The sequence below is a fragment of the Phymastichus coffea genome, unplaced genomic scaffold (assembly GCF_024137745.1).
Source record: "Phymastichus coffea isolate CEN01 unplaced genomic scaffold, Cenicafe_Pcof_1.1 PCOF00117, whole genome shotgun sequence".
NCBI lineage: Eukaryota > Metazoa > Arthropoda > Insecta > Hymenoptera > Eulophidae > Phymastichus > Phymastichus coffea.
Window position 1 is genome coordinate 659,903 of NW_026706928.1, and position 19,620 is coordinate 679,522.

Consider the following 19,620-nt stretch of genomic DNA (forward strand, 5'->3'; position numbering starts at 1 on the left):
AATTTCTTCCAATTAAATATATTTAAATAAAATTGGTATTATCACAGCTTACAATGATCGTGCACTGAAAGAAGTTTGCAGTATAGTAGTAGCAAATTTTCATTTACAGGTGTTGCTTCAATGTAATAATTAAATTTACAATTGATTATAAAAGAGTTTCGGTAATTTAAAAATGACATTGAAAGATTACTTTGTGTAAAAAATCCATAAGTTCGGTTATATCTATAAAAAGATTATTTATTACTATATTTTAATATAATGAGAGAGTGTAACAATCAGAATATGTTCACTCTCTCATTATTTATAGCTCGTGCACAGTATGATTTGTGAATTGACAAATTGTAATTTTTTATAACTTGTCTTGATAAGAATGATTAATTAGATCATCGAAACGTTGTTAATATCTAAATAATAAATGCTTGAAAGGATCCTTAGGATTTGAATTTTTACATTAATCCTTAAATTTAATATGTTATTAGCAGGAAGCATCTCGAAAGGGCAAAAACTCATTGAACTTGTAAGAATACTTTGTTTGAATAAACTCAGAACAAAAATTTAGTCTAGTCAATATAGTCAACATAATTACTGTTTGCAGTGTGGATAATTCATTACAAAAAACATTCGGCAGAAAAGAGTTCACGTAAAAAATGTTAATAAATACAAAATAATTAAACACTTACTAGATTTTTCCAGAGTTGATCGTGTACTTTATTTTTCAACGATTTACATTTGTAAGAGATGTACAACCAGGCTTTGTCAAAGAAAGCGAATAATCCATCGTACAATTTGCAAGGGTACAGTAATTCCGAATTCCAATCTGAAATGCAAAGTATTATTTTTTCCTCGACTTTCTCAAAAGTTATTCTACACTTGCAATAGCCTATGCCGAGGAATTCATTGATTTCTACGAGGTATATATTTAAAATGTTAAAAAATCGATATGTATGAATAATAAATCACAAGTAAATGTTACATTTTTTCAATTACTATTGAAATTCGCAATTCTTTTACCCACGTCATAGCCAAATTTTTCATTGAAATTTTTCAATTTCTTCACGTCGATTACCATTTTCTTGCCGGCGTCTTCAAACATCTCTACGTGAAAAAATTTCACGACGTTATTTGATCTATTTGAAAATGACTTCGTTACCTTTTGCCGCTTTTCTTTTTAATTCCATTTCCATCAGAATTCCATCCAACTCAAACTATTGGAATAGTTGAGAATGTTCGGCCATAAGGTGTTTTTCACGATAAATAAAACCCCGGCGCTTTGTTAGCAGAATTTGCGTGTGTAATGAATAACTCCACAACACTTATGCTAGTGTTTTACTACCGATTTACCTTTTTTCCTATATTTTCCGCACATAGCCCTATCGATGTTAGTATTGTAGTCATGCTCATGAGCTATATACTCAGCTTTGAGTTCTCACTTGTAACGCTAATAATTGACAACGCCGTTATTTAATGTTATCGGTACAAGTGAATTTGTAATTATCTCACTTTGAACTTTGATACTCTTAGTTAATCGATCGTTTGATGTAAATTTTGCAGTGTTGTTATACAATCGATCATTGAGCTCTTTTTTATGTTACATCTGCTCTTAACTAATGGAATTATTATAGGCAATTTGCTTTTCCAGTTTACAAAGTTGTCCGTATTTTCGTTGTCACTGTCGCTGTCTACAAAGTCGTCCGTATTTTCGTTGTCGTTTTCACTTTTCGTTGTCACTCTAGCTGTCCAAAGTATTGACAGGTGGTGTATCACCACTGGCAGATGTATTTTTACAAAACGAATCGTAATCGGACGCCTTTAACGTTAATTCTTTGATATTTCGATTGATTTCTACAAGTCTACAAGATCTTTTTACGTGATCCGATATCGACTGGAAATGTTTGTAAAATGCTGCACACTTATATAACATTGAAAAAGTACTAATGAATGGCATGTTTGACAACTTTTCGAATATCTTCAAGAAATATCATCTATATTTTCTAAAGTTACCTTACATGTGCTACAGTGTATTTTAAAGAATTTATTTATACCTGTAAAATTGAATCAAGTTTTAGTGTAAAGTCAATGTAAAGAGCTCATTATGAATGTAACATTGACTTATCATAAAATTTACCAGATTTTCCTATTGCAACTGATGGTTTTAGATTAAATTCTGAGTAACCATTATCATCTAATTCAAAATCTTTAGAAAAAAATATTTGATTTGGGTTCTTGTATATATCTATATTTCTTCACAATTTATACTACTATACACCTTCAGAAGCTGATTAATAAGAAATATATTAGTTTCCAAATATTCTAATCTTGCATTTCTGTCAAAGCATCGATTTCATTAGATACGTGGTCTACTACAGGTTATCAAAAATTTTAACACGTATTCATTGTTTATTATTGACTGAAAAAAGCTTTGAAGACGTACTTTCGATCATCTTTAATTTTGTTTTTTTTTTAACTCTGGACACTTGATTAGCTGTAAGATAAATGACTATTTATTTAGACTCTTACATATGATACACGATGACAAATTTAATATTAATCTATGAAAACCATGAAACACTTACCAATTATCAAAGCTCTCTTTCTTTTGCTGTTATTAATCTTCATCTCCATTAAAGCTCCATTTCTAACGTCACAAATTCATCATAAATGATTGCCTTTTCGTCAGCATTCAATACAACGTTTTATCATTTTATTTACAAAATCGTGATTGTTCTAATGTAGACTGTTCTAATAAATGTATAGTGACAGATTTAATAGTATTTTTCGTTTATTTTCATTCATAATGGCGTAACACTATAAATCGCTTTTTTTGTGATAAAGTTGAATATTTACCGCGATAAAATTGACCCTGAACGTACTTACGAACACTGGATATTTATTGCTAAAACATACCAACGTACACTATTATGTGCGTTAATTTTTGAATTCTGTCATTATATTATTTAATAGTCACAGATAGATCGATATTCATAATTCAAGTTCCACAATTCATTGTACTTTCACTGTTAACTAGTTTAATTAAATATTTGCGTTTAAATACCGTTTGTACCCAAATATTAACGTAACTGTGTGGTAAATAAACAATGATGAGACAAAACAGATCACTTCTACCGAGAGAGTATACACGTGCGTTTAGATTAGTTTAGTTTATTAGGTGGGGGATTGGGGATGGCTCTCTAGTTGAGAAGAGCAACCGCCAATACGCAAGACTGATTTTTGTTATATATAGCGTGGGAAGGTGTTCTTAATTCTTGTCCCTTACTGTTATTGAAAGAAGCATAATCACTGGATCGGTGCGTCGTGACCAGGATGCCCGAAGCGCAACTTTAAAAATTACGGCTCACGATACCATTCGAAGGTAAAAAAAAAACGAAAAAATAGAGGCCTTTTTTGTTTTCTTGACGAAATAAATTCGCGGCGGAAGCTATTAAAGACACGCGGAAACGAAAAATTCCTCTGTGATATTGGTGACAAGGAAATTCACGTGGAAAGTTAAGGTGAAAACGAGCTCGAAGCTCGCGTCTAGACATGCGGAATGAGCATTATCGAGATGACGTTCAACGCGGAAAAAAAAAAAATGAAACTTATCACTCGCTAATTCTCGGATGCGTTATCTCCGCTATCTGTTGGATCAAGTGGTGTGTTCTCTCGCGGAAAACATTCGACGCGAGCGACACTCCTCGCGACTCGGGATTCTCAGATTAGCCGGCCGCGGGGCTGGGCTTCCGCTTTTCCACGGGCCCACGACGCCCGGCGCGCGCGGATCTTCGATTGGACGGCCGAAGTGCATAGCGGACGCGCTCCCGAAAAAAAGAACGACGCAGGCTTGGGCGCGCTCGCCGCCTCGACGTCAGAACGCGTGATCCTGCAGCGCCCGACAGCGCGCCGGCTTCAGTCGGCTTTTCGGCGACCGAACGGACGTGTCGCGCTCCTTCGGCCACGGAGACGCGATAGACGCGCCGCGCGCCAATAAGGTAAACTTAAAATGGACGTATTTTCGACGGTCGATGCTGTTGCAAGTGTCGATCGATATCATATTCGTTCGCGTTGGGTGAATGTTTTCCGCTTCAAGGGCGCTCTCTTAAAAATTGCCCTTTGGGTTTCCTTCCAACTTTCAAAGTGACTTGGCTTTTCCTTTCTCGTTGCCTGCGCAGTGGCAAGCGAAGCGAGCATGGGCAACGGTATTCAAAATGGAGACGCTCGTATGAAAAGTGCGCTTTTCCAACCCGCGTACGTTTCGCTCGATCCGCCGTATCGTTTAGAGCGCATTCTTCGGAATCGTTCGATCGAATCGAGCGCCAGGGGACGGGACAATTATTGCCGTTAACGGAGAGCGGCTTCGAGTGGCGAAGAGTGGCGTACGCTATACCGTGCTCTCGCTTCGCGCGCTGAGAACACGTCGGGAGGCCGATCGATCGGCATCATCGATTTGTCGGGACACCGCGAGCTGGACGGCAATCATTCGCGAGGCCTATAATTTTTAGAGGCGAGGCATCGTTGCGAGCAGCTTTGAATCGGCGCGCCCCATCCAGCAGTCGCCGCAGTCGCCGCAGTCGCCGCAGTCGCGATGGACACGGAGCAGGCCCGGCTCGGCTGGGCGGACTACACGGTGATCGCGCTGACGATGGGCGTCAGCGCGGGCGTCGGCGTGTTCTACCGGTTCTCGGGCGGCCGGCAGCGCACCACTCGGGTGAGTACGACGCGCCGCGAGTCTCGCGCGCCGAGAGCTAACCGCGACCCCCCGGCCAGGAGTACTTCTCGGCGGACAACTCGATGGGCGTGCCGACGGTGGCGGTGGCGCTGATGGTCTCCTTCATGTCGGCGATCACGCTGCTGGGCCTGTCGACGGAGAGCTACACCTACGGCGCCCAGTTCGCCGCCATCAACCTGGCCTACGTGATCGGCACGCCCGTGATCAGCTACTGCTACGCGCCGGTGTTCTTCAACCTGGGCGCCGTGAGCGCCTACGAGGTAAGCGAGACGCCGGCCGATCGACCCCCATTGCGGAGCCCACCGTGACGACCGTGGCACCCGCAGTACCTGGAGCGGCGCTTCGGGCGCGCGGCACGCCTGGCCGCCAGCTTCGCCTCCTGGCTGCAGCTGCTGCTCTACTGCGGCGTGGTGCTGTACGCGCCCGCGCTGGCCCTCGAGGCGACCACCGGGCTGCCCGGCGACTGGAGCGTGGTGGCGGTCGGCCTGGTCTGCACCTTCTACTCGTGCGTGGGCGGCATCAAGGCCGTGCTCGTCACCGACCTCTTCCAGGCCCTGCTCATGTTCGCCTCGCTGCTGGTCGTGGTGGCGGGCGCCGCGCAGCGCGTGGGCGGCCTCGGCGCCATCCTGCGCATCGCCGCCGAGAACGGCCGCGTGCAGTTCGACAGGTACGGCCGGCGCGAGCCGAACGACCACCACTCGACGACGACTCGGCTCTGTCTCGCAGCTTCTCGCCGGACCCGACGGTGCGCCACACCTGGTGGGGCCTGCTGCTCGGCGGCCTGTTCATCTACGTGTCGGTGTTCGGGGTGAACCAGGTGCAGGTGCAGCGCATGATGACGCTGCGCGACGCGGCCGCGGCGCGCCGGGCCTTCCTCCTCAACCTGCCCTTCCTCTGCGGCCTCTCGCTGCTCACCTGCTTCAGCGGCCTCGCCATCTACAGCTACTACTACGACTGCGACCCGCTGCTCGCCGGCAGGATCGACACGCCCGACATGCTCATGCCGCGCTACGTGATGGACTCGCTGTCGCACCTGCCCGGCGTGGCGGGCCTCTTCGTCGCCGGTGAGTGCGCGCGCGTCGCGGCCCGACCCGCACCCCGACTCCCGGCCTCGGCCTCTGCCCCGCAGGCATACTCAGCGCCAGCCTCAGCACCATGTCCGCCGGCCTCAACTCGCTCGCGGTGATCACGCTCGAGGACTACGCCAAGCCGGCCTTCCTGAGCTGCGCGGGCAGGCCGCTGTCGGAGACCCGCTCGCTCGCCCTTGGCAAGCTGCTGACGCTCCTCTACGGGCTCGCCTGCCTCGCGCTCGCCTTCGGGGCCAAGCTGCTGGGCGGCGTGCTCCAGGCGAGCCTCACCATCTTCGGCGCCGTCGGCGGTCCTCTGCTCGGCGTCTTCACCCTCGGCATGCTGCTGGAGCGCGCCGACCAGACCGGCGCCGTCGTCGGACTGCTCGCCTCGCTGGCGTTCACGCTCTGGATGGCGTTCGGCCAGCCCAAGCCCCTGCCGCTCAAGCTGCCGCTGTCCGTCGAGGGCTGCGACGCGCAGTTCCTCGCCCCGGAGGTCCTGCGCGCCGCCTCGCGCCACTCTCCGGTGAACGACGAGTGAGTGACGAGCGTCGGCGATCGCGCGGCCGAATCGACGACAACGACCGCTGTTTCAGGGACCAGTCGCAGTACTTCTACCTGTACCGGATATCGTACGTCTGGTACGGCGCGATTGGCTTCGCGGTGACCATCCTCGTCGGCATCGTCGTCAGCCTGCTGAGCAGAGCGACGCGCGGAGACGACGTCGACGAGGAAGAGCTGGATCCGAACTTGTTCTTCCCCATCGTTGCGAGGCGCATCCGACGACGAAGGACCCGCCACCTCAAGACGGCGGAGCTCAACGAGCGAAGTCACTGATCAGCGTTCGTTGCGGTCACTTCTGCCTTTTATTTTGCCGATTCGTATTTACAACAGCTCGACGATGCGAATTCCTCGCGGAAATGATATTGAAGATCGAAACGGATTTTTCCAAAAGTACCTATTGCCTTTGACAATCGTGTTGTTCGTTGATCAGAATGAAAAAAAAAGTTATATATATATATCTACGACACTTGTACTCAGCATATTGCTATAAATACACTTTTTTAAATCTCACGCATGCTATGAGATGCTTTATCGCGAGTTTGATGAAAATATAAATCATTGTATCTCATTGGAAATTGTCCTGCGTTTCAAATTTTTAACGGTATATCTCGTACTCTCAATTTGTAAAATAACAACCGTCTTTCATCTTTTGCTAAACATAGACGCTTCAAGAAAGAAAAAGCATGCCTGCACATTTATTGGCTGTAAACAAACTGCACGAAACAAATAAAAGAAACCGTTTCTTTCACAGCTCACTCGAACTGAATTCGCTCATCTTAGTTCATTTTCTCCTCGACAAAGCAAATCTTAACCGTCACATTACAAACTCCAAATAAAAAAATAAATCAGCGATTGGCAGCACAAGATATCCAAAGTAGAAAATCGCTTTACTCTCGACCGAGCTTTTCAACGTATCAGTGACACCAAACTGTCCGAGCTCTTTCTCGCTCATCAGTAGAAACCGATACATCGAAACTCGGGAGCATAGCACCCTTAATCCTGAGAATCTCGTTGACGCAATCTTGCTGTTTTTTCACCAAGTGCGCGGTCTTGAAGCAATCGGCGCCCTGCTGGCACTCGTCCTTCTGCCTCATCAGTTTCTCGCAGCACGCGTAGTTCTTCGGATTCACCTCCAGCACCAGAGTCTTCAAGCCTTTGACGTGTCAGTACACCAGCATGTAGTCCTCGGTGTTGTCCCTGGCGTTGACGTCGAGTTCGTTGGTTCTCGACCAACAGATGCATGCCGATTAACGTCCACTCTGTTGCCAACTTTCAAGCGATAGCTGGCGATCTCGTGTGCCGTGTCGATCGAGGCCGGTGGCGTTCACGTTGCCACCGCGTTCGACCAGCAATTTGACCAGCCTGACGTAACTGTACCGCACGACGAAATGCAGCGGCGCGTAGCTCCAGAAGTTTACGTCTTGACCTCGGTCTAGGAATCTGCCGACCACTTCGACGTCGTTTCTCGCGATGGCCACGTGAATGTAATTCAATCCGTCACGATTGATCCGCTCGATATAACTTTGTTCTTTGTCGAAGCATAAAACAGCTCCACGATCTCCAGGTTGTCGTTGTACAATGCCAAGTGCAGAGGAGTCGTGTAGTGGGCGTTCTGGCAATTGACGTAGGCACCGTGTTCCAGTAGCAGTCGTGCGCTCTCCTTGCAATTGCTTTCGACAACATAGTGCAGGGGTGTGTATAGAGCGGACAAAACGACGCGTCTTCTCTGATTGGATTGTTCACTGCCGCTCCGTAACCAAGGAAAATGTTTACTATCAATGGATTATTCTGCATGTAGGCAATATGGAATTGAAACACGGTACTCTGAGGTTGGATTTGGGCACAGCTGAATAATATGTAAACCATCACTGACATGTCTGAGGTATTTTTTTCGCCAGTTCCAGTGAGCTTTGATTTTTATTGCTTTAAAGCCATTCTGTCGTGTTCTGAAAGGATCTTAAGGATTTGTAGAGATCTGAATTCTATGGCAAATTGCATAACTGTATAGCCAACAAAATATGGTAAATCTTTGTTGACTATATCAAAGAGTTTGGATGTTGTTGAGGACTAAATTTGTATTTTTTCTAGCCTGTCAATGTCAAAGTGACTGAGACCATGGTCGTTCTTTGGGTTTGCAAAAGTTGTAGTTTGCACTATGAAATTTAATATTATGTCTGCAATCTTTTCATATTTGAGTAAGGAGGCAAGGTGCAAAAAATTGTTGCCTTTAGAATTCATAACTGAAAGGAATATTTTAGGATTAATCTAATATCTTGAAGAAAGAAAATATTGGACAAATGTCAAAAATTTTTTCATAATGTTATCTATTTTCCATTAATTCTCATAATTAAAAATCATTTTTTTTAATCTGTGAAAATATAATTTACTTATTATGATTGCAATTATTTTTATTGTAGTTAAATATTGGGCATTGAGAATAAATAGTGGTTATTTAAAATATATGTCTTATTTATTCATTACATAATTACTTTTCCAAAAATTAAATTACCTTTATGAATAATATTTAAAAAATGTAAAATACATTTTTTATATCAATAGATAGTAAATATATAACTTTGATCTATAGTAAAGTGTATTTTGTAAAAGTGCTCTCAAAATCTACTTATATTATATAGGCTATATAAAAACTATATAATATTTAAAAAATGTATACAGAAAAATTGTATTGATACAGAAGATTAATCCGTAATGCGTGTAAGCTTTGTAGATACAAAAATCTTTTTTAATCACATATTTTTAAAGCGTAATTTCTTCATTAGCACCAGATATTTGTTAGCGCTTATTTAATTTGTTTGTATAACTTACTCAAAAGAAACGTAGAAAAGCTACTTTAATATGAATACTTTAATTATAAACGTAATAAATACTATATTAAAGGAACTGCGCCTTGCATGGCCCAAAGTTCTCTCTGCTTGGCTTTTTCAATTTCAAAATCTCCACTGCATCGACTGTCGTGCCAACGTAGTCTATACAATCCCGCCCAAGTGATTCCGCATTTTTCACATTGCGGTCTTTTTCCCGTATACAAATGCGTATGAACAGTCTTTAAATGTCTCCTTAATCTTTTTTTCGTAAAGCACAAAAACCAACAATGTCCGCATTGTAGCTTTTGGTGGAAAACTGGACAATATTTTGCTTGATGCCTTTTCCACGCTTTTATATTTTTCAAACTCGCACCACATAAATCACATTTACAGAGAAATATGTCTGAATGCTTCTTCATCATGTGATCTTTCACTTTAGAACGTTCATCTTCATATCCACACAAATGGCAAATGCGCGTGAGGCTGGTTTGTTTATTAAATTTTTTCACCCAACCCTTGTTGGCATGATATCGCAAGTGCAGTTGTAGAGAAGATAGTTTTGTAAAAGGACGCGATGAACAGCCAGAGCGAAGATTGCTGCAGTAATATACCAGTTCAGTTGAACAAGTATAGCAGTGAGTTGAACTTTGTTGAATTGGATAAATCAAAGGTATTTGTTTCTTGCAAGTGGTACAGTGGCCACTGTGCTGTGTCAGTAAACCTGCGAAACCAATTTAGTTGTCAAGGCAGTGAACATTTGAAAATTGTAAAGAAAAACAATTGTACATACTAATTACAGCGTCGGCTTCGTGAACAATTTCATCGAGTATATTTTCTAATTCATTCATTTTGAATAAGTGTCTGTGAGCGTTAATCATATGTTCTCTCATTTCTCGTTTAAGCCTCGTTTTTCGTATACAGAATCTACAGAAAAGATTTGCCAGTACGCTACAAGTCGACTCATGCTCTTTTAAATTTTCTCCATTTTCAACGTGCGAGCCACATTTACTGCAAACGGAGTCACAGGCCGTGTTGTTTTTCATCGGACCGTTACTCGATGTTACTTTGTCGTAGTGAAACTTGAAAATATGGATGTACATGTCGGTAAGGCTTTTAATTTTTAAACAAAATATGCAGCAATATGTAGTAACTAGATTTTTGCATAAATGACATTTTTTATTTGAAAGAGTATCGGTCACTAACTCCGTGACTTTTTTGCAATTCTCGCAGAGTTTTCTAATGTAAGGTATAAATAGTTCTGAAAATTGAATGTAATAATTAGTGAGTGATTTATGACTAATAACAAGGCACAAAAAATTGAACAAATTTACTAACTGATGTCAGTTTCTAGGGGATTGAAGTCTTCTTTGGTTTCCATATTATCTAAAAAATTTTATTTCAAATTAGAGAATTCAAGTTACTCTATTTTATACAAAATTTTTCTGGTTAAACTAAGTATGGATTACTTTTGTTTTAGTACTTACAAGTAGTTTGTAAAGGATCCACAGATTCAGACTCTTCCTCACTTATTGAGTATGTTATTGATATTGCATCATTACTGTTTTCGAAATTAAAATACTCTAAAAAATGAAATATTATATTGTTAAAATTTAAAATTAACAAGACTTAATATATGCATATAACAAAATTACCTGCTTTTGATACATTTTCTATTTGTAAATCACTGTAGTTATTGTCATTGTTGAGAACATTCTCACTGACTATTGCTTGTTCGTTGTCTAAGAAACAAAGTAACATTTAACTTTAAAAATTATAAATGAGTTATCGACAGGATAAAATATGAAGTACTAACCAGAAAAATTACTCATGTCTATAAAATCAACTTCTTTCTGAATATTGGATGGTACAGTCTTGAGTGGTAATTGTGTGATAAGAGAGTTGCTTGATTGTGGTTTATGTCTTTGTTTTATGTGTGTAAATTTCAACTTTTTCTTATGTTTTCTTTTTTTACTCTGTTTTTCCATGTATTGGGAAACTAAAAAAAAAACAGTATTGAAAACAAATAAAGTAATGTATATAAACAGCTAACATGTTATATTTATACTCACCAATCTGTGTCGGACAATCTTGAGCTACGAAAATTGGTTTTTCATCCACCTCAATTTGATCTTGAAGCAAATCTAAAAAAATAAATGGAATAACTTAATGCTATTGATAATATAAAATAGTAATAAGCTTTGAATAAAACGCTAATCAATATATTATTAAATGAAAATTGTTAGTTATTCTAACCTTCACCTAGTACAGTGAACACAATTGGTTTCACATCTTCCATAATTATAAACTTAATTTCCTCATCCAAGTACTGTAATAATTCACATGCTTATATATAACGAAAACTTTCACCAACAATATACTGTATGTAAATGAAGGACTATACTGTCAACAATCGGCTCATGTCCAGAAACTAGGTCTAATATAATCTATAGGCATGTCAGGTTATAGTGGGTATTATACTATTCGATCGTATAGAATAATATCGTGTGACGCGCATAGTCACCTGTGCGTAGCGCTGGTGTAGTGTGCGGGATAATTGAAATTTGAAAGATCACACAGCTTTATACAGTGCCTTCAAATATATTTTTATTCTCGCGTTTATTTAATCTTACAATGAGTACACGTTCAGATCATTGTTAAGGCACAAATTTACAATAGCTATGAGAATATTCTGGTTTGTTTAATGATAATTCCTATTTATAAGCTTCTATGTACACCCAACGTGGATTGAATCGCGACCCCCCCCAGTTAGGTTGGTATGAGAATTCCGTCGTTGCATTGAACGAAAAAACCGCGGGAAAATTCAAAAATGAAAATTCGTTTTAAGATACGATAAAAAGCTAAAACGTTACTAATTTGTTTTTAGGTTTAAAATTAATTGTTCGCCGAACAATGAATTTAGATGCATGATTATTTGATTTTAGGTTTTAATTATATAATTTAAGAACGAGCGTTATACTATGGCCGATTTGAAAACCACCGTTACGGACTGAAAGTAGCACTCATAGTCTCATATCAACCTAACTGGGGGGGGTCGCGATTCAATCCACGTTGGGTGTACATCAGATATAAAATTAGCATGAATACATATATATTATAATCAATTCTTAGAACAAAAGCTGTTATATATTTATAAAAAAATTAAACAAAATCTCCATTTTTTCGGACTACTACTTAGTCTTCAATTTGATATTACCACTGCACCCGACCTCGAAATGTCGAGTCATAGCTTTCTCTGTCTTGTATCCCATACCACAATCCTGACAGACAAATAACGGCCTATTAGTATTGTGAAGGTTTTCCAAATGACCTTTGAGATTATGACGGTATTTTGTCTTGAACGTACACAAATGGCAATTGAAACGTGGTTCTTTACCACATGATTTCTTATGATCGTTGTAATCACCTAGGAACGAGAAGGGCTTTTTACAAATGCTACACACGTGTTCTACTTTGCCATGCATACGGCGCGAGTGGCGTTGAAGCAGCGAAATCATTCGGAAACGCATCGGACAGTACAAGCATTGGAATGCCAAATCCTTTTTACAATTATTGCACTTGATTTGTCCTTTTTTTATTAGCTGCGTATGGTTGCAGTCTCTGCAGGTCACGTTACTTAATTGCTTTAGAGCTATCGACAATTATTGGATAAGTTAAAGACTGTAATGAGACTTTCAAAAAAAGAATAAATAATAAGTTTTGTCTTACTGAAATCATCTGTCTTCTTTATGGTTTCATCGATGGCGCTTGCTGCAAACGAAAAAAATTTTAGATAACATGATAAATTGTAATAACTTTTCAAGCTTTTCTTTTATTAAATTCAGAAATACAAATTCCAAAAGATATTTGTGTATACTAATATACATGTTTGAAACGATGTATAATAAATTACCTCTAAGTGTGAGAATAACTCACATAAAAATTTTCTCGTGAGAAGTTAACAGAAATATTATATTGCACAAATACACTTCACTTAACTTCTCTACGAATATGGTAATAATATTAGAACAAGAAACTAATGTAATAAAATTTTGTATTATATAATTATTTCGGGCTAATAAATTTCCGCATATTGAAAAATATAATATTGTATAATAACGTACTAACTGTGCAATCGACAAATATGTTAATAATTTGTACCTTATACCAAAATAAATATTTTTAATAATGCACTATAAACTAACTTCTATGCTATTAAAAATAGTCCATTTTTAATATTTTACGTTTTGTCCGTTAGTCAAACATTTATCGGTAAAATACATATTTTATATGTTTATGTTACAATCCAAAGTCAAAATTTAAAGAGTACTACTATATGTTAAATTCAAATCTTATGAATACTTGACTGCCAACTTCTCACCGAAATTCCCAGGTACTGTATTGGTTTTTTATAGAGTTAGTTTTTTTATTTCATGCATTAGTAAAACAAAATTTACTAGATTTCAATAAAAATACTGGGCATGAAATAAATTCAAATAGATTACAGAAGCATTGAAATAAAACTTAATTTCGCAAAATTTCAAATAAAATACATATATTAATAAATGTTGTTTCATATTTCGTGAGATATCAATCTGAAATAAGTAAATTGAATAAGTATTGAAGAATAAGTAGAAAATACATTTAATTGCACATCAAAAATTTAAATTCAAAATCATTCAGCTTTTTTATGCCATAGAAAATAAAATAAGCTTTAGAAAAAATTTAAATATGCGTCCTTAAATCATTATGATTGTTTTCCATCCAAATTTGACTTTAATATTTGAAAAAGAAAAATACTTTAGTGCAGAAGCACTGAGATATACTTCAAACTAAATCCATACAAATAATGTAACAAACCTTTTATATAACTCTGTGGACATATGCTAGACTCCACCATCATCTCAATTTCATCTTTGGATATATTGTGAATCATCGTCAAGTGTCTTTTAAGACTGACCTTCAGTCTTGGCCGATATGGACAAATTTTACAGTAATAATAAGGCAATCGACAAACGTTTTTATGTTGCTTAAGAGAGAGATGATTAGCAAAACCCCTGCCACACTTATCACAGCTTGTATTCAACAAATATAAATTTTGATGACAACTACTTAAGTGAAGTACCAGTTGTCGTTGGCTCGAGCTCTTAAACTGACAATCATTGCAATAATATATTCGACTTTTTGATTGGCACTGATCCTTTGTGTGTCTATAGATAACAGGATGAGAGGAATGCTCTTTACCACAGACTGAACACTCATAAGCCATAATGCTTTTACATTTATGGCAGCTTTTAGGTCTACTTAATTTAAATATTTTATACTTAACTTTGCACTTTGTGCATTTGTGCACAAATTGTTTTATTGGTGCTGCAACAGAGATTTTTGTGTAATCTTAACTGGATATATTTTGATATCAATCAAAGGCGAATACTTACAAGTATATTTTTTACACTGTATTTGTTTATGTCTATACAGAGCAATAAGTGACTCATATTTCAGATTACATTGATTACAGAGAAAAGTCATATTTACTTTACATTCCTTACATTCAGTTGTTAATGTTGTGGAAAAAACAGTTTTAGTTTTGTTGCATTTTGGACAGTTCAGAGTTATGGAGCTTAAGGAATCTGAAATATCTTTTATGGATGAAAATAATAGCTTCTCATGGAACTTATGAATAAAAATATACACATACCTTCTTTATTCCTCCTCATAGAATAGCTAGACTTTGACGAATTTTTAGATGATGAATCATATTCTATATCTGAAATTAGAAGAAAAAAAAATCATATTATTGATTTCTTAATTGAATATAATAATAAGAATAAATGTGGTATACCAGAAGTATCTGAAATTACTATTTCCTCTTTAATATTGAAATTTAATTGCTTCTTAGCTATATGTTTGACTGAAAACATTCCATTTAAATTACAAATTGACTTTATAAATATTATTGGTAAGTAAGATTGGTTATAGCATACCATTATTTTTTGAAATCATCCTTTGGAATTTATTGGGCACATGCCTTTTGAAAATGTTCACTCGATTTGAATCTATATTGCAATGTACTTCTATAATATCAGGATCTAAAAAATTCACAATAAACCTGGTTTGACTTAAAATTACTCTAATATTATTACTTATACTAATGCTGTATACTAACCTGAATCGTCTGCTTGTATGTCTACAATTTCTTCTTTGGGAACTGGCATTTGATCTTGTACATCAGTTCGGTTAGCTGTTAAATAAGAAAAATGTTATAGAAATGCAAGGTCTAAATGAACAATCACATTATTACATAATAAAATGCATTATATTAACAAACTTTTAATTCTAAGTAATTCAATTACTCTATATTATAATTCTATATTATACTAAAATTTAACTAGTATACTCACTTTCAACCAATTGTGAACCTAAGCTAGTATCCATGCTATCCATTTTACAAAGTTAACAGCATCAATTGACAATTTTCTTTTTTCTTAATATCTGCAGCTAACCTCTCATTCGAGAGTGAATCAAAATCATAATCTTCTTGCGAGATGCTCACGTTTGATGAAAAAGGATTTCCAAATGAACAACTACCTTGTTCATAGTTGATTGTTATAACACCTAGCCATAATTGCCATTATTTTCATGTTTACACTCGTAACAATGTATATATGTACATACATACATACGAGACTTGACACGGCGTTTATTATATTGTTTACACTGGTACGGCCATATTGCGCAGACGGACGTCCGGTGCAATTTACCAGTCCGTAAAGATTACAAGTGTTTGTTAGTCAACGTGCGTGAGAACATCTAAGTTCTTTTCCTTTTATAAATATTTGCATACTCTGAATTCAAAATTTACGCATCTGGTTTTTAGCTTGAGTGTAATAATTTTTTTCGACAATTAATTGCACATCTTATTAATTGTCTGTAGTAACTATATAGAGATAAATGCATCGCCGATTCAACAAACTTTTTACAACCGCAACATATACTGCTTTAATAATTTGCGAAGTATTCGTGAACAATTTTTAAAACCAATCAAAAACAAGTAAATTTTTATGGTATCGTACTGTATTTATTTATTTGGCATTTATTTGGAAAAATGACATTTTACATTTTTTACATTTATTTAACTTTGCACAGTAGCTTAAACTTGATCCACTTCACTTTTCAAGTAAGGTATTATAAAATCGTCTCATACGATATATGTAATCACAAAACAGATTAATTCGGTATGAGATTTATAATACCAAGAATACAAAATGAGTGAAAAAGCGGCTTAAAATTTTTTGTTGCAATTATTCACAGTTTTGCTTCAATCGAGTTGGTAATGAAAAAGCAGGACTCCTGCTTATTCGCAACTTTCCTTAAAATATTATTATTAACGCAACAGAATTCAGGTGATCTCTTTTTTACATCTAAACGAGCAGTGCCCACAAGCGATTGGTACAGTCAGTCAATGGTTAGACTTGGACGGATTTGCTATCGGGCAAACGATTTATCGCTACTCAGGCACTTAACAGTCGAGTTAGCAGTAAGGAAACGTTGACTATTTTGTTTGCAATGAATTTGCACCTGAATTTGGAAAAAAAGAGACAAGGCAGACCAATTATGAAATTCGAAAAATCCGTAGGTGACTGGCGGCATTGCGAGAAAATATTCCAAAAGTGTCGCGAGCCCTCCGTGCACGTTCTGGTTTTTTTTACCCAGCTCACACTTGAGTCTAGATTCAATACGCACATCCTTCACGATCTTCTGATCGATACCTGCAAATATACACTTACAATTGTTGCCGATGTAAAATTGGTTTGCGCGGTAAGAAATGAGCGAAGCAACGTTGTTCGATTCTGGCTTGCTCGTATTTATAATTGGCGTATTTATCTATCACAGCACTTAATATTCTCTGAAGATGTCGCTACACGCGATATATACGTTGAACTCACCGTACAATTGTAAAATAGTCCAGCCGAAATCTATGTCCATACTTTCCTACGCAGACCTGTTTCGTTCCAACGCGCGTTCTTTTCATTCATTTTTGTATTTCTATCCAAGTCATCGTTTTCGCCTACATCTACGAGAAGCTCGACATCGGGCAATGTAATGGCAACGATATGAATTTGCGAAGTTTGAATGGACAAGTATATAAAACAGAGACCGGCTGATCGTTCGTAGCAGACAGCGCGCGTCCACTGCTTTTGTGACGATCGAGCAATGCCGATGGTTTATTTTCACGGATACTACTTTTTGAAGAGTAGAAGAATACGATTATTGGACAATTATTGCACGAACCGAAAATAAATAACCCGCGGGAACAACACTCAAAAGCTTTTTGATCACTAATAAATTGAAATATTCCTTTGCCATTTACTTCACTAAATCACACTCCTACTATTCCCACCCTCTTTTTTTATGTCTTCTCAAAAACACGTGTTCGAGAAGACGGAGACTTTCTTCGAAAATGCCTCGTAAATATGTTCCTTTTACTACATCACCAAACGACAAATTATTCAAGAATACACATGCTATTGCATATTTAAAATTAAATTTTCATACTTTTATATTATTGTTATTGAATACATTTGGTTTCAATATTTCAATTTTCCTAATAATTTACAGAGAACTTGTAAAGTTATTTTTATGATTGTTTACAAAAAAATATTCGGTTTACAAATTACTTTCTATTTCATTTCATATACTTGAAAGTATACTTGATTTATAATACAAAAATTAATTCCTATAATCGATAAGACAGCTTGTGTTTCTTTCGATTTTCAAGTTAATCTTTTTTCAGTTCGGCATTGTAGAACACTTACAATTTCAAATCAGAGTGTACCATTTGCCAAAGCGACGAGGTGTATCATATTTCTCTTACCGACAGCCTTGCCGAGGACACTTAACTTTCGCGTGTTTATTCAAAGTCGAGTATAACAAACACTTGTATTTACACTTGTCGCAACTGAATAGCAAGCGCGTTTGACAGTTAGAGCAAATCTGGTATTGTATAGTCCAATAGCCGGTCACAACTGTCTTGCACTTGGGACAGTAGCGCTTGATAACATTTTCGTAGAAATCTGCGGATACGAGTAATTATTATCAAATACGCAAGAAAGTCAGTAGCCCGTAATAATTAGATATGAACTTACCAACGTCTTCTTTGACGACTGGAAATGGGCGATAATTACCTAAATTAAATAAATTGAAACATCAGTTTGCGTTTGTGAAGTGCGACAATCGTAACGCACCTTCTTCCCCCAGACGCGGAGCTTGGATCACCTTCTCGCCTTTGAATTCTTTGTGACGCAAGGCATTTGTGTGTCTGATTAACATACCCTTGTGCGAGGTCGCGAAAGAGCAGTTGGCGCAGAAGTACAAAGTGATCGAGTCCAATACATTCTTCTTCAATCGTTTATCGTTATTGCCCTCGCAACTGCGTACGTGCCTTATCAATTGTCCGTATTGCACGAAGTATTCCACGTTGCATTTGGTGCACACGTAGACCAGTAGAGTATCGCATCTGCGGCAAATCTTGATCATGCAGCGTTGTATGGGATCCGTCTCCAAGATCTTACATTTGTAGCAGTAACGCTGGACCATGTACTTGGAGCGCCTCCTTATGATTTCTTGTGTTGACATAGTCTTTATCGAGGGAATTCCGCGGTTTAACACCACCCGGGCATTCAGTAACTGATTGAGAAGTCGTGGAAGGTTGATCATTATGGGCGCGGGCTCGCCGTCCTCTGAAAATCAGACTCTTTAATCGCGATAGCCGTTGAATCGCGGTAGAGATTTCGTGTCGGTCTCATTTACCGGCTTTTGGTTTGCGCGCCAAAGTTTCTTTCGGGGACGTGAAATATTCAGAGATAACGGTTTGCCTTGACCGCGATCTCTGATTATTGCTATTCGAGGGCACATTTTCAAAATTGGCTTCCGAGACGTCTGCCTTGATACCTGTCAATATTAGAAACCAAGTTAATTCGGCCCAGGAAAGGTGAGCTTTACTCGTTGTGCGAACAAGACGCCGGAGTGTGGCAATTCTAACCTATAGTCGGAGCGCTATTGGAAGCAACAGGTTGTTGGGTTTTCCTCTTCTTTCTGGTCACGTATCTCTCACTTTTCATATTGACATACGGATGTCGCGCGGTAATATTCGTTAACGAAACTTTCTACTCACTAGCGCTCCTTTGAAAGTCTTGTAACCGGCACTTGGTGTTTTTGAACTCGTTGTTGTCGCGAACTTTTCGGTGTATCATTTGGCGTCAAGGTAGTCATGTAAAGGCAACGTGTTTTCACTCACTTTAAAGTCACGCAACTCCGGCTTGCCGACTAGCGACTGTGGGTATAAACTAACTTTTATCTGCTTTTATTATTAGCGACGGTAGCGGTTGGATGTCTCCGATGTAGCGGCAGACGACACACTTGCTTACAATGACTCCGTAGTGTC

The 19,620-nt window shown here is 38.7% G+C and overlaps 4 protein-coding genes across 8 annotated transcripts; 1 reads left to right on the forward strand and 3 right to left on the reverse strand.

Moving 5' to 3' along the window:
- The first annotated feature begins 3,291 nt into the window (after nucleotides 1-3,291).
- Nucleotides 3,292-7,229, forward strand: LOC131670930 (putative sodium-dependent multivitamin transporter). 2 transcript variants are annotated; one of them, XM_058946943.1, is made up of 7 exons: nucleotides 3,292-3,370; nucleotides 4,497-4,702; nucleotides 4,762-4,983; nucleotides 5,050-5,390; nucleotides 5,450-5,787; nucleotides 5,853-6,327; nucleotides 6,387-7,229. In XM_058946943.1, the coding sequence occupies exons 2-7, from the start codon at nucleotides 4,580-4,582 to the stop codon at nucleotides 6,625-6,627; spliced, it is 1,740 nt and encodes a 579-aa protein (XP_058802926.1). In that variant the 5' UTR covers nucleotides 3,292-3,370; nucleotides 4,497-4,579; the 3' UTR covers nucleotides 6,628-7,229. The 2 variants fall into 2 exon arrangements, with proteins under 2 accessions (XP_058802926.1, XP_058802925.1); XM_058946942.1 differs by lacking the exon at nucleotides 3,292-3,370 and adding an exon at nucleotides 3,728-3,986.
- Nucleotides 7,230-8,848: 1,619 nt separating this feature from the next.
- LOC131670931 (zinc finger Y-chromosomal protein 1-like) lies at nucleotides 8,849-11,754 on the reverse strand. The gene is made up of 9 exons (XM_058946944.1): nucleotides 11,701-11,754; nucleotides 11,433-11,623; nucleotides 11,249-11,320; nucleotides 10,993-11,175; nucleotides 10,832-10,918; nucleotides 10,664-10,759; nucleotides 10,515-10,562; nucleotides 9,970-10,437; nucleotides 8,849-9,900 (listed from the first exon to the last, which is right to left on the reverse strand). Exons 2-9 carry the CDS (start codon nucleotides 11,473-11,475, stop codon nucleotides 9,242-9,244), a joined length of 1,656 nt encoding a protein of 551 aa, XP_058802927.1. The 5' UTR covers nucleotides 11,476-11,623; nucleotides 11,701-11,754; the 3' UTR covers nucleotides 8,849-9,241.
- Nucleotides 11,755-11,773: 19 nt separating this feature from the next.
- Nucleotides 11,774-15,977, reverse strand: LOC131670934 (zinc finger protein 16-like). 4 transcript variants are annotated; one of them, XM_058946951.1, is made up of 10 exons: nucleotides 15,856-15,977; nucleotides 15,578-15,791; nucleotides 15,343-15,417; nucleotides 15,161-15,265; nucleotides 15,019-15,087; nucleotides 14,875-14,943; nucleotides 14,615-14,815; nucleotides 14,037-14,546; nucleotides 12,906-12,947; nucleotides 11,774-12,828 (listed from the first exon to the last, which is right to left on the reverse strand). In XM_058946951.1, the coding sequence occupies exons 2-10, from the start codon at nucleotides 15,618-15,620 to the stop codon at nucleotides 12,368-12,370; spliced, it is 1,575 nt and encodes a 524-aa protein (XP_058802934.1). In that variant the 5' UTR covers nucleotides 15,621-15,791; nucleotides 15,856-15,977; the 3' UTR covers nucleotides 11,774-12,367. The 4 variants fall into 4 exon arrangements, with proteins under 4 accessions (XP_058802934.1, XP_058802933.1, XP_058802935.1 ...); XM_058946950.1 differs by having other exon boundaries at nucleotides 15,852-15,926; XM_058946952.1 differs by having other exon boundaries at nucleotides 14,615-14,806; nucleotides 15,578-15,886.
- A 275-nt stretch (nucleotides 15,978-16,252) lies between these two features.
- Nucleotides 16,253-19,492, reverse strand: LOC131670944 (uncharacterized). The gene is made up of 5 exons (XM_058946974.1): nucleotides 19,219-19,492; nucleotides 18,987-19,127; nucleotides 18,422-18,916; nucleotides 18,323-18,361; nucleotides 16,253-18,250 (listed from the first exon to the last, which is right to left on the reverse strand). The coding sequence occupies exons 1-5, from the start codon at nucleotides 19,295-19,297 to the stop codon at nucleotides 18,048-18,050; spliced, it is 957 nt and encodes a 318-aa protein (XP_058802957.1). The 5' UTR covers nucleotides 19,298-19,492; the 3' UTR covers nucleotides 16,253-18,047.
- Nucleotides 19,493-19,620: the final 128 nt, after the last annotated feature.

Excerpts from the sequence above, each read along its gene's own strand:
- LOC131670944 (XM_058946974.1), bottom strand. The coding sequence starts at position 19,297 with ATGAAAAGTGAGAGATACGTGACCAGAAAGAAGAGGAAAACCCAACAA. Across the intron at positions 19,128-19,218 it reads CAATAGCGCTCCGACTATAG|GTATCAAGGCAGACGTCTCG; the intron begins GTTAGAATTGCC and ends TAATATTGACAG. Across the intron at positions 18,251-18,322 it reads AGTCGTCAAAGAAGACGTTG|ATTTCTACGAAAATGTTATC; the intron begins GTAAGTTCATAT and ends TCGTATCCGCAG.
- LOC131670931 (XM_058946944.1), bottom strand. The coding sequence starts at position 11,475 with ATGGAAGATGTGAAACCAATTGTGTTCACTGTACTAGGTGAAG. Across the intron at positions 10,760-10,831 it reads AGAAAATGTATCAAAAGCAG|AGTATTTTAATTTCGAAAAC; the intron begins GTAATTTTGTTA and ends TTCATTTTTTAG. Across the intron at positions 9,901-9,969 it reads CGAAGCCGACGCTGTAATTA|GTTTACTGACACAGCACAGT; the intron begins GTATGTACAATT and ends TTGGTTTCGCAG.
- LOC131670930 (XM_058946943.1), top strand. The coding sequence starts at position 4,580 with ATGGACACGGAGCAGGCCCGGCTCGGCTGGGCGGACTACACGGTGATC. Across the intron at positions 5,391-5,449 it reads GGCCGCGTGCAGTTCGACAG|CTTCTCGCCGGACCCGACGG; the intron begins GTACGGCCGGCG and ends TCTGTCTCGCAG. Across the intron at positions 5,788-5,852 it reads GGCGGGCCTCTTCGTCGCCG|GCATACTCAGCGCCAGCCTC; the intron begins GTGAGTGCGCGC and ends TCTGCCCCGCAG.
- LOC131670934 (XM_058946951.1), bottom strand. The coding sequence starts at position 15,620 with ATGGATAGCATGGATACTAGCTTAGGTTCACAATTGGTTGAAA. Across the intron at positions 14,944-15,018 it reads AGTAATTTCAGATACTTCTG|ATATAGAATATGATTCATCA; the intron begins GTATACCACATT and ends TTCTAATTTCAG. Across the intron at positions 12,948-14,036 it reads TCCACAGAGTTATATAAAAG|CAAGCGCCATCGATGAAACC; the intron begins GTTTGTTACATT and ends TTTCGTTTGCAG.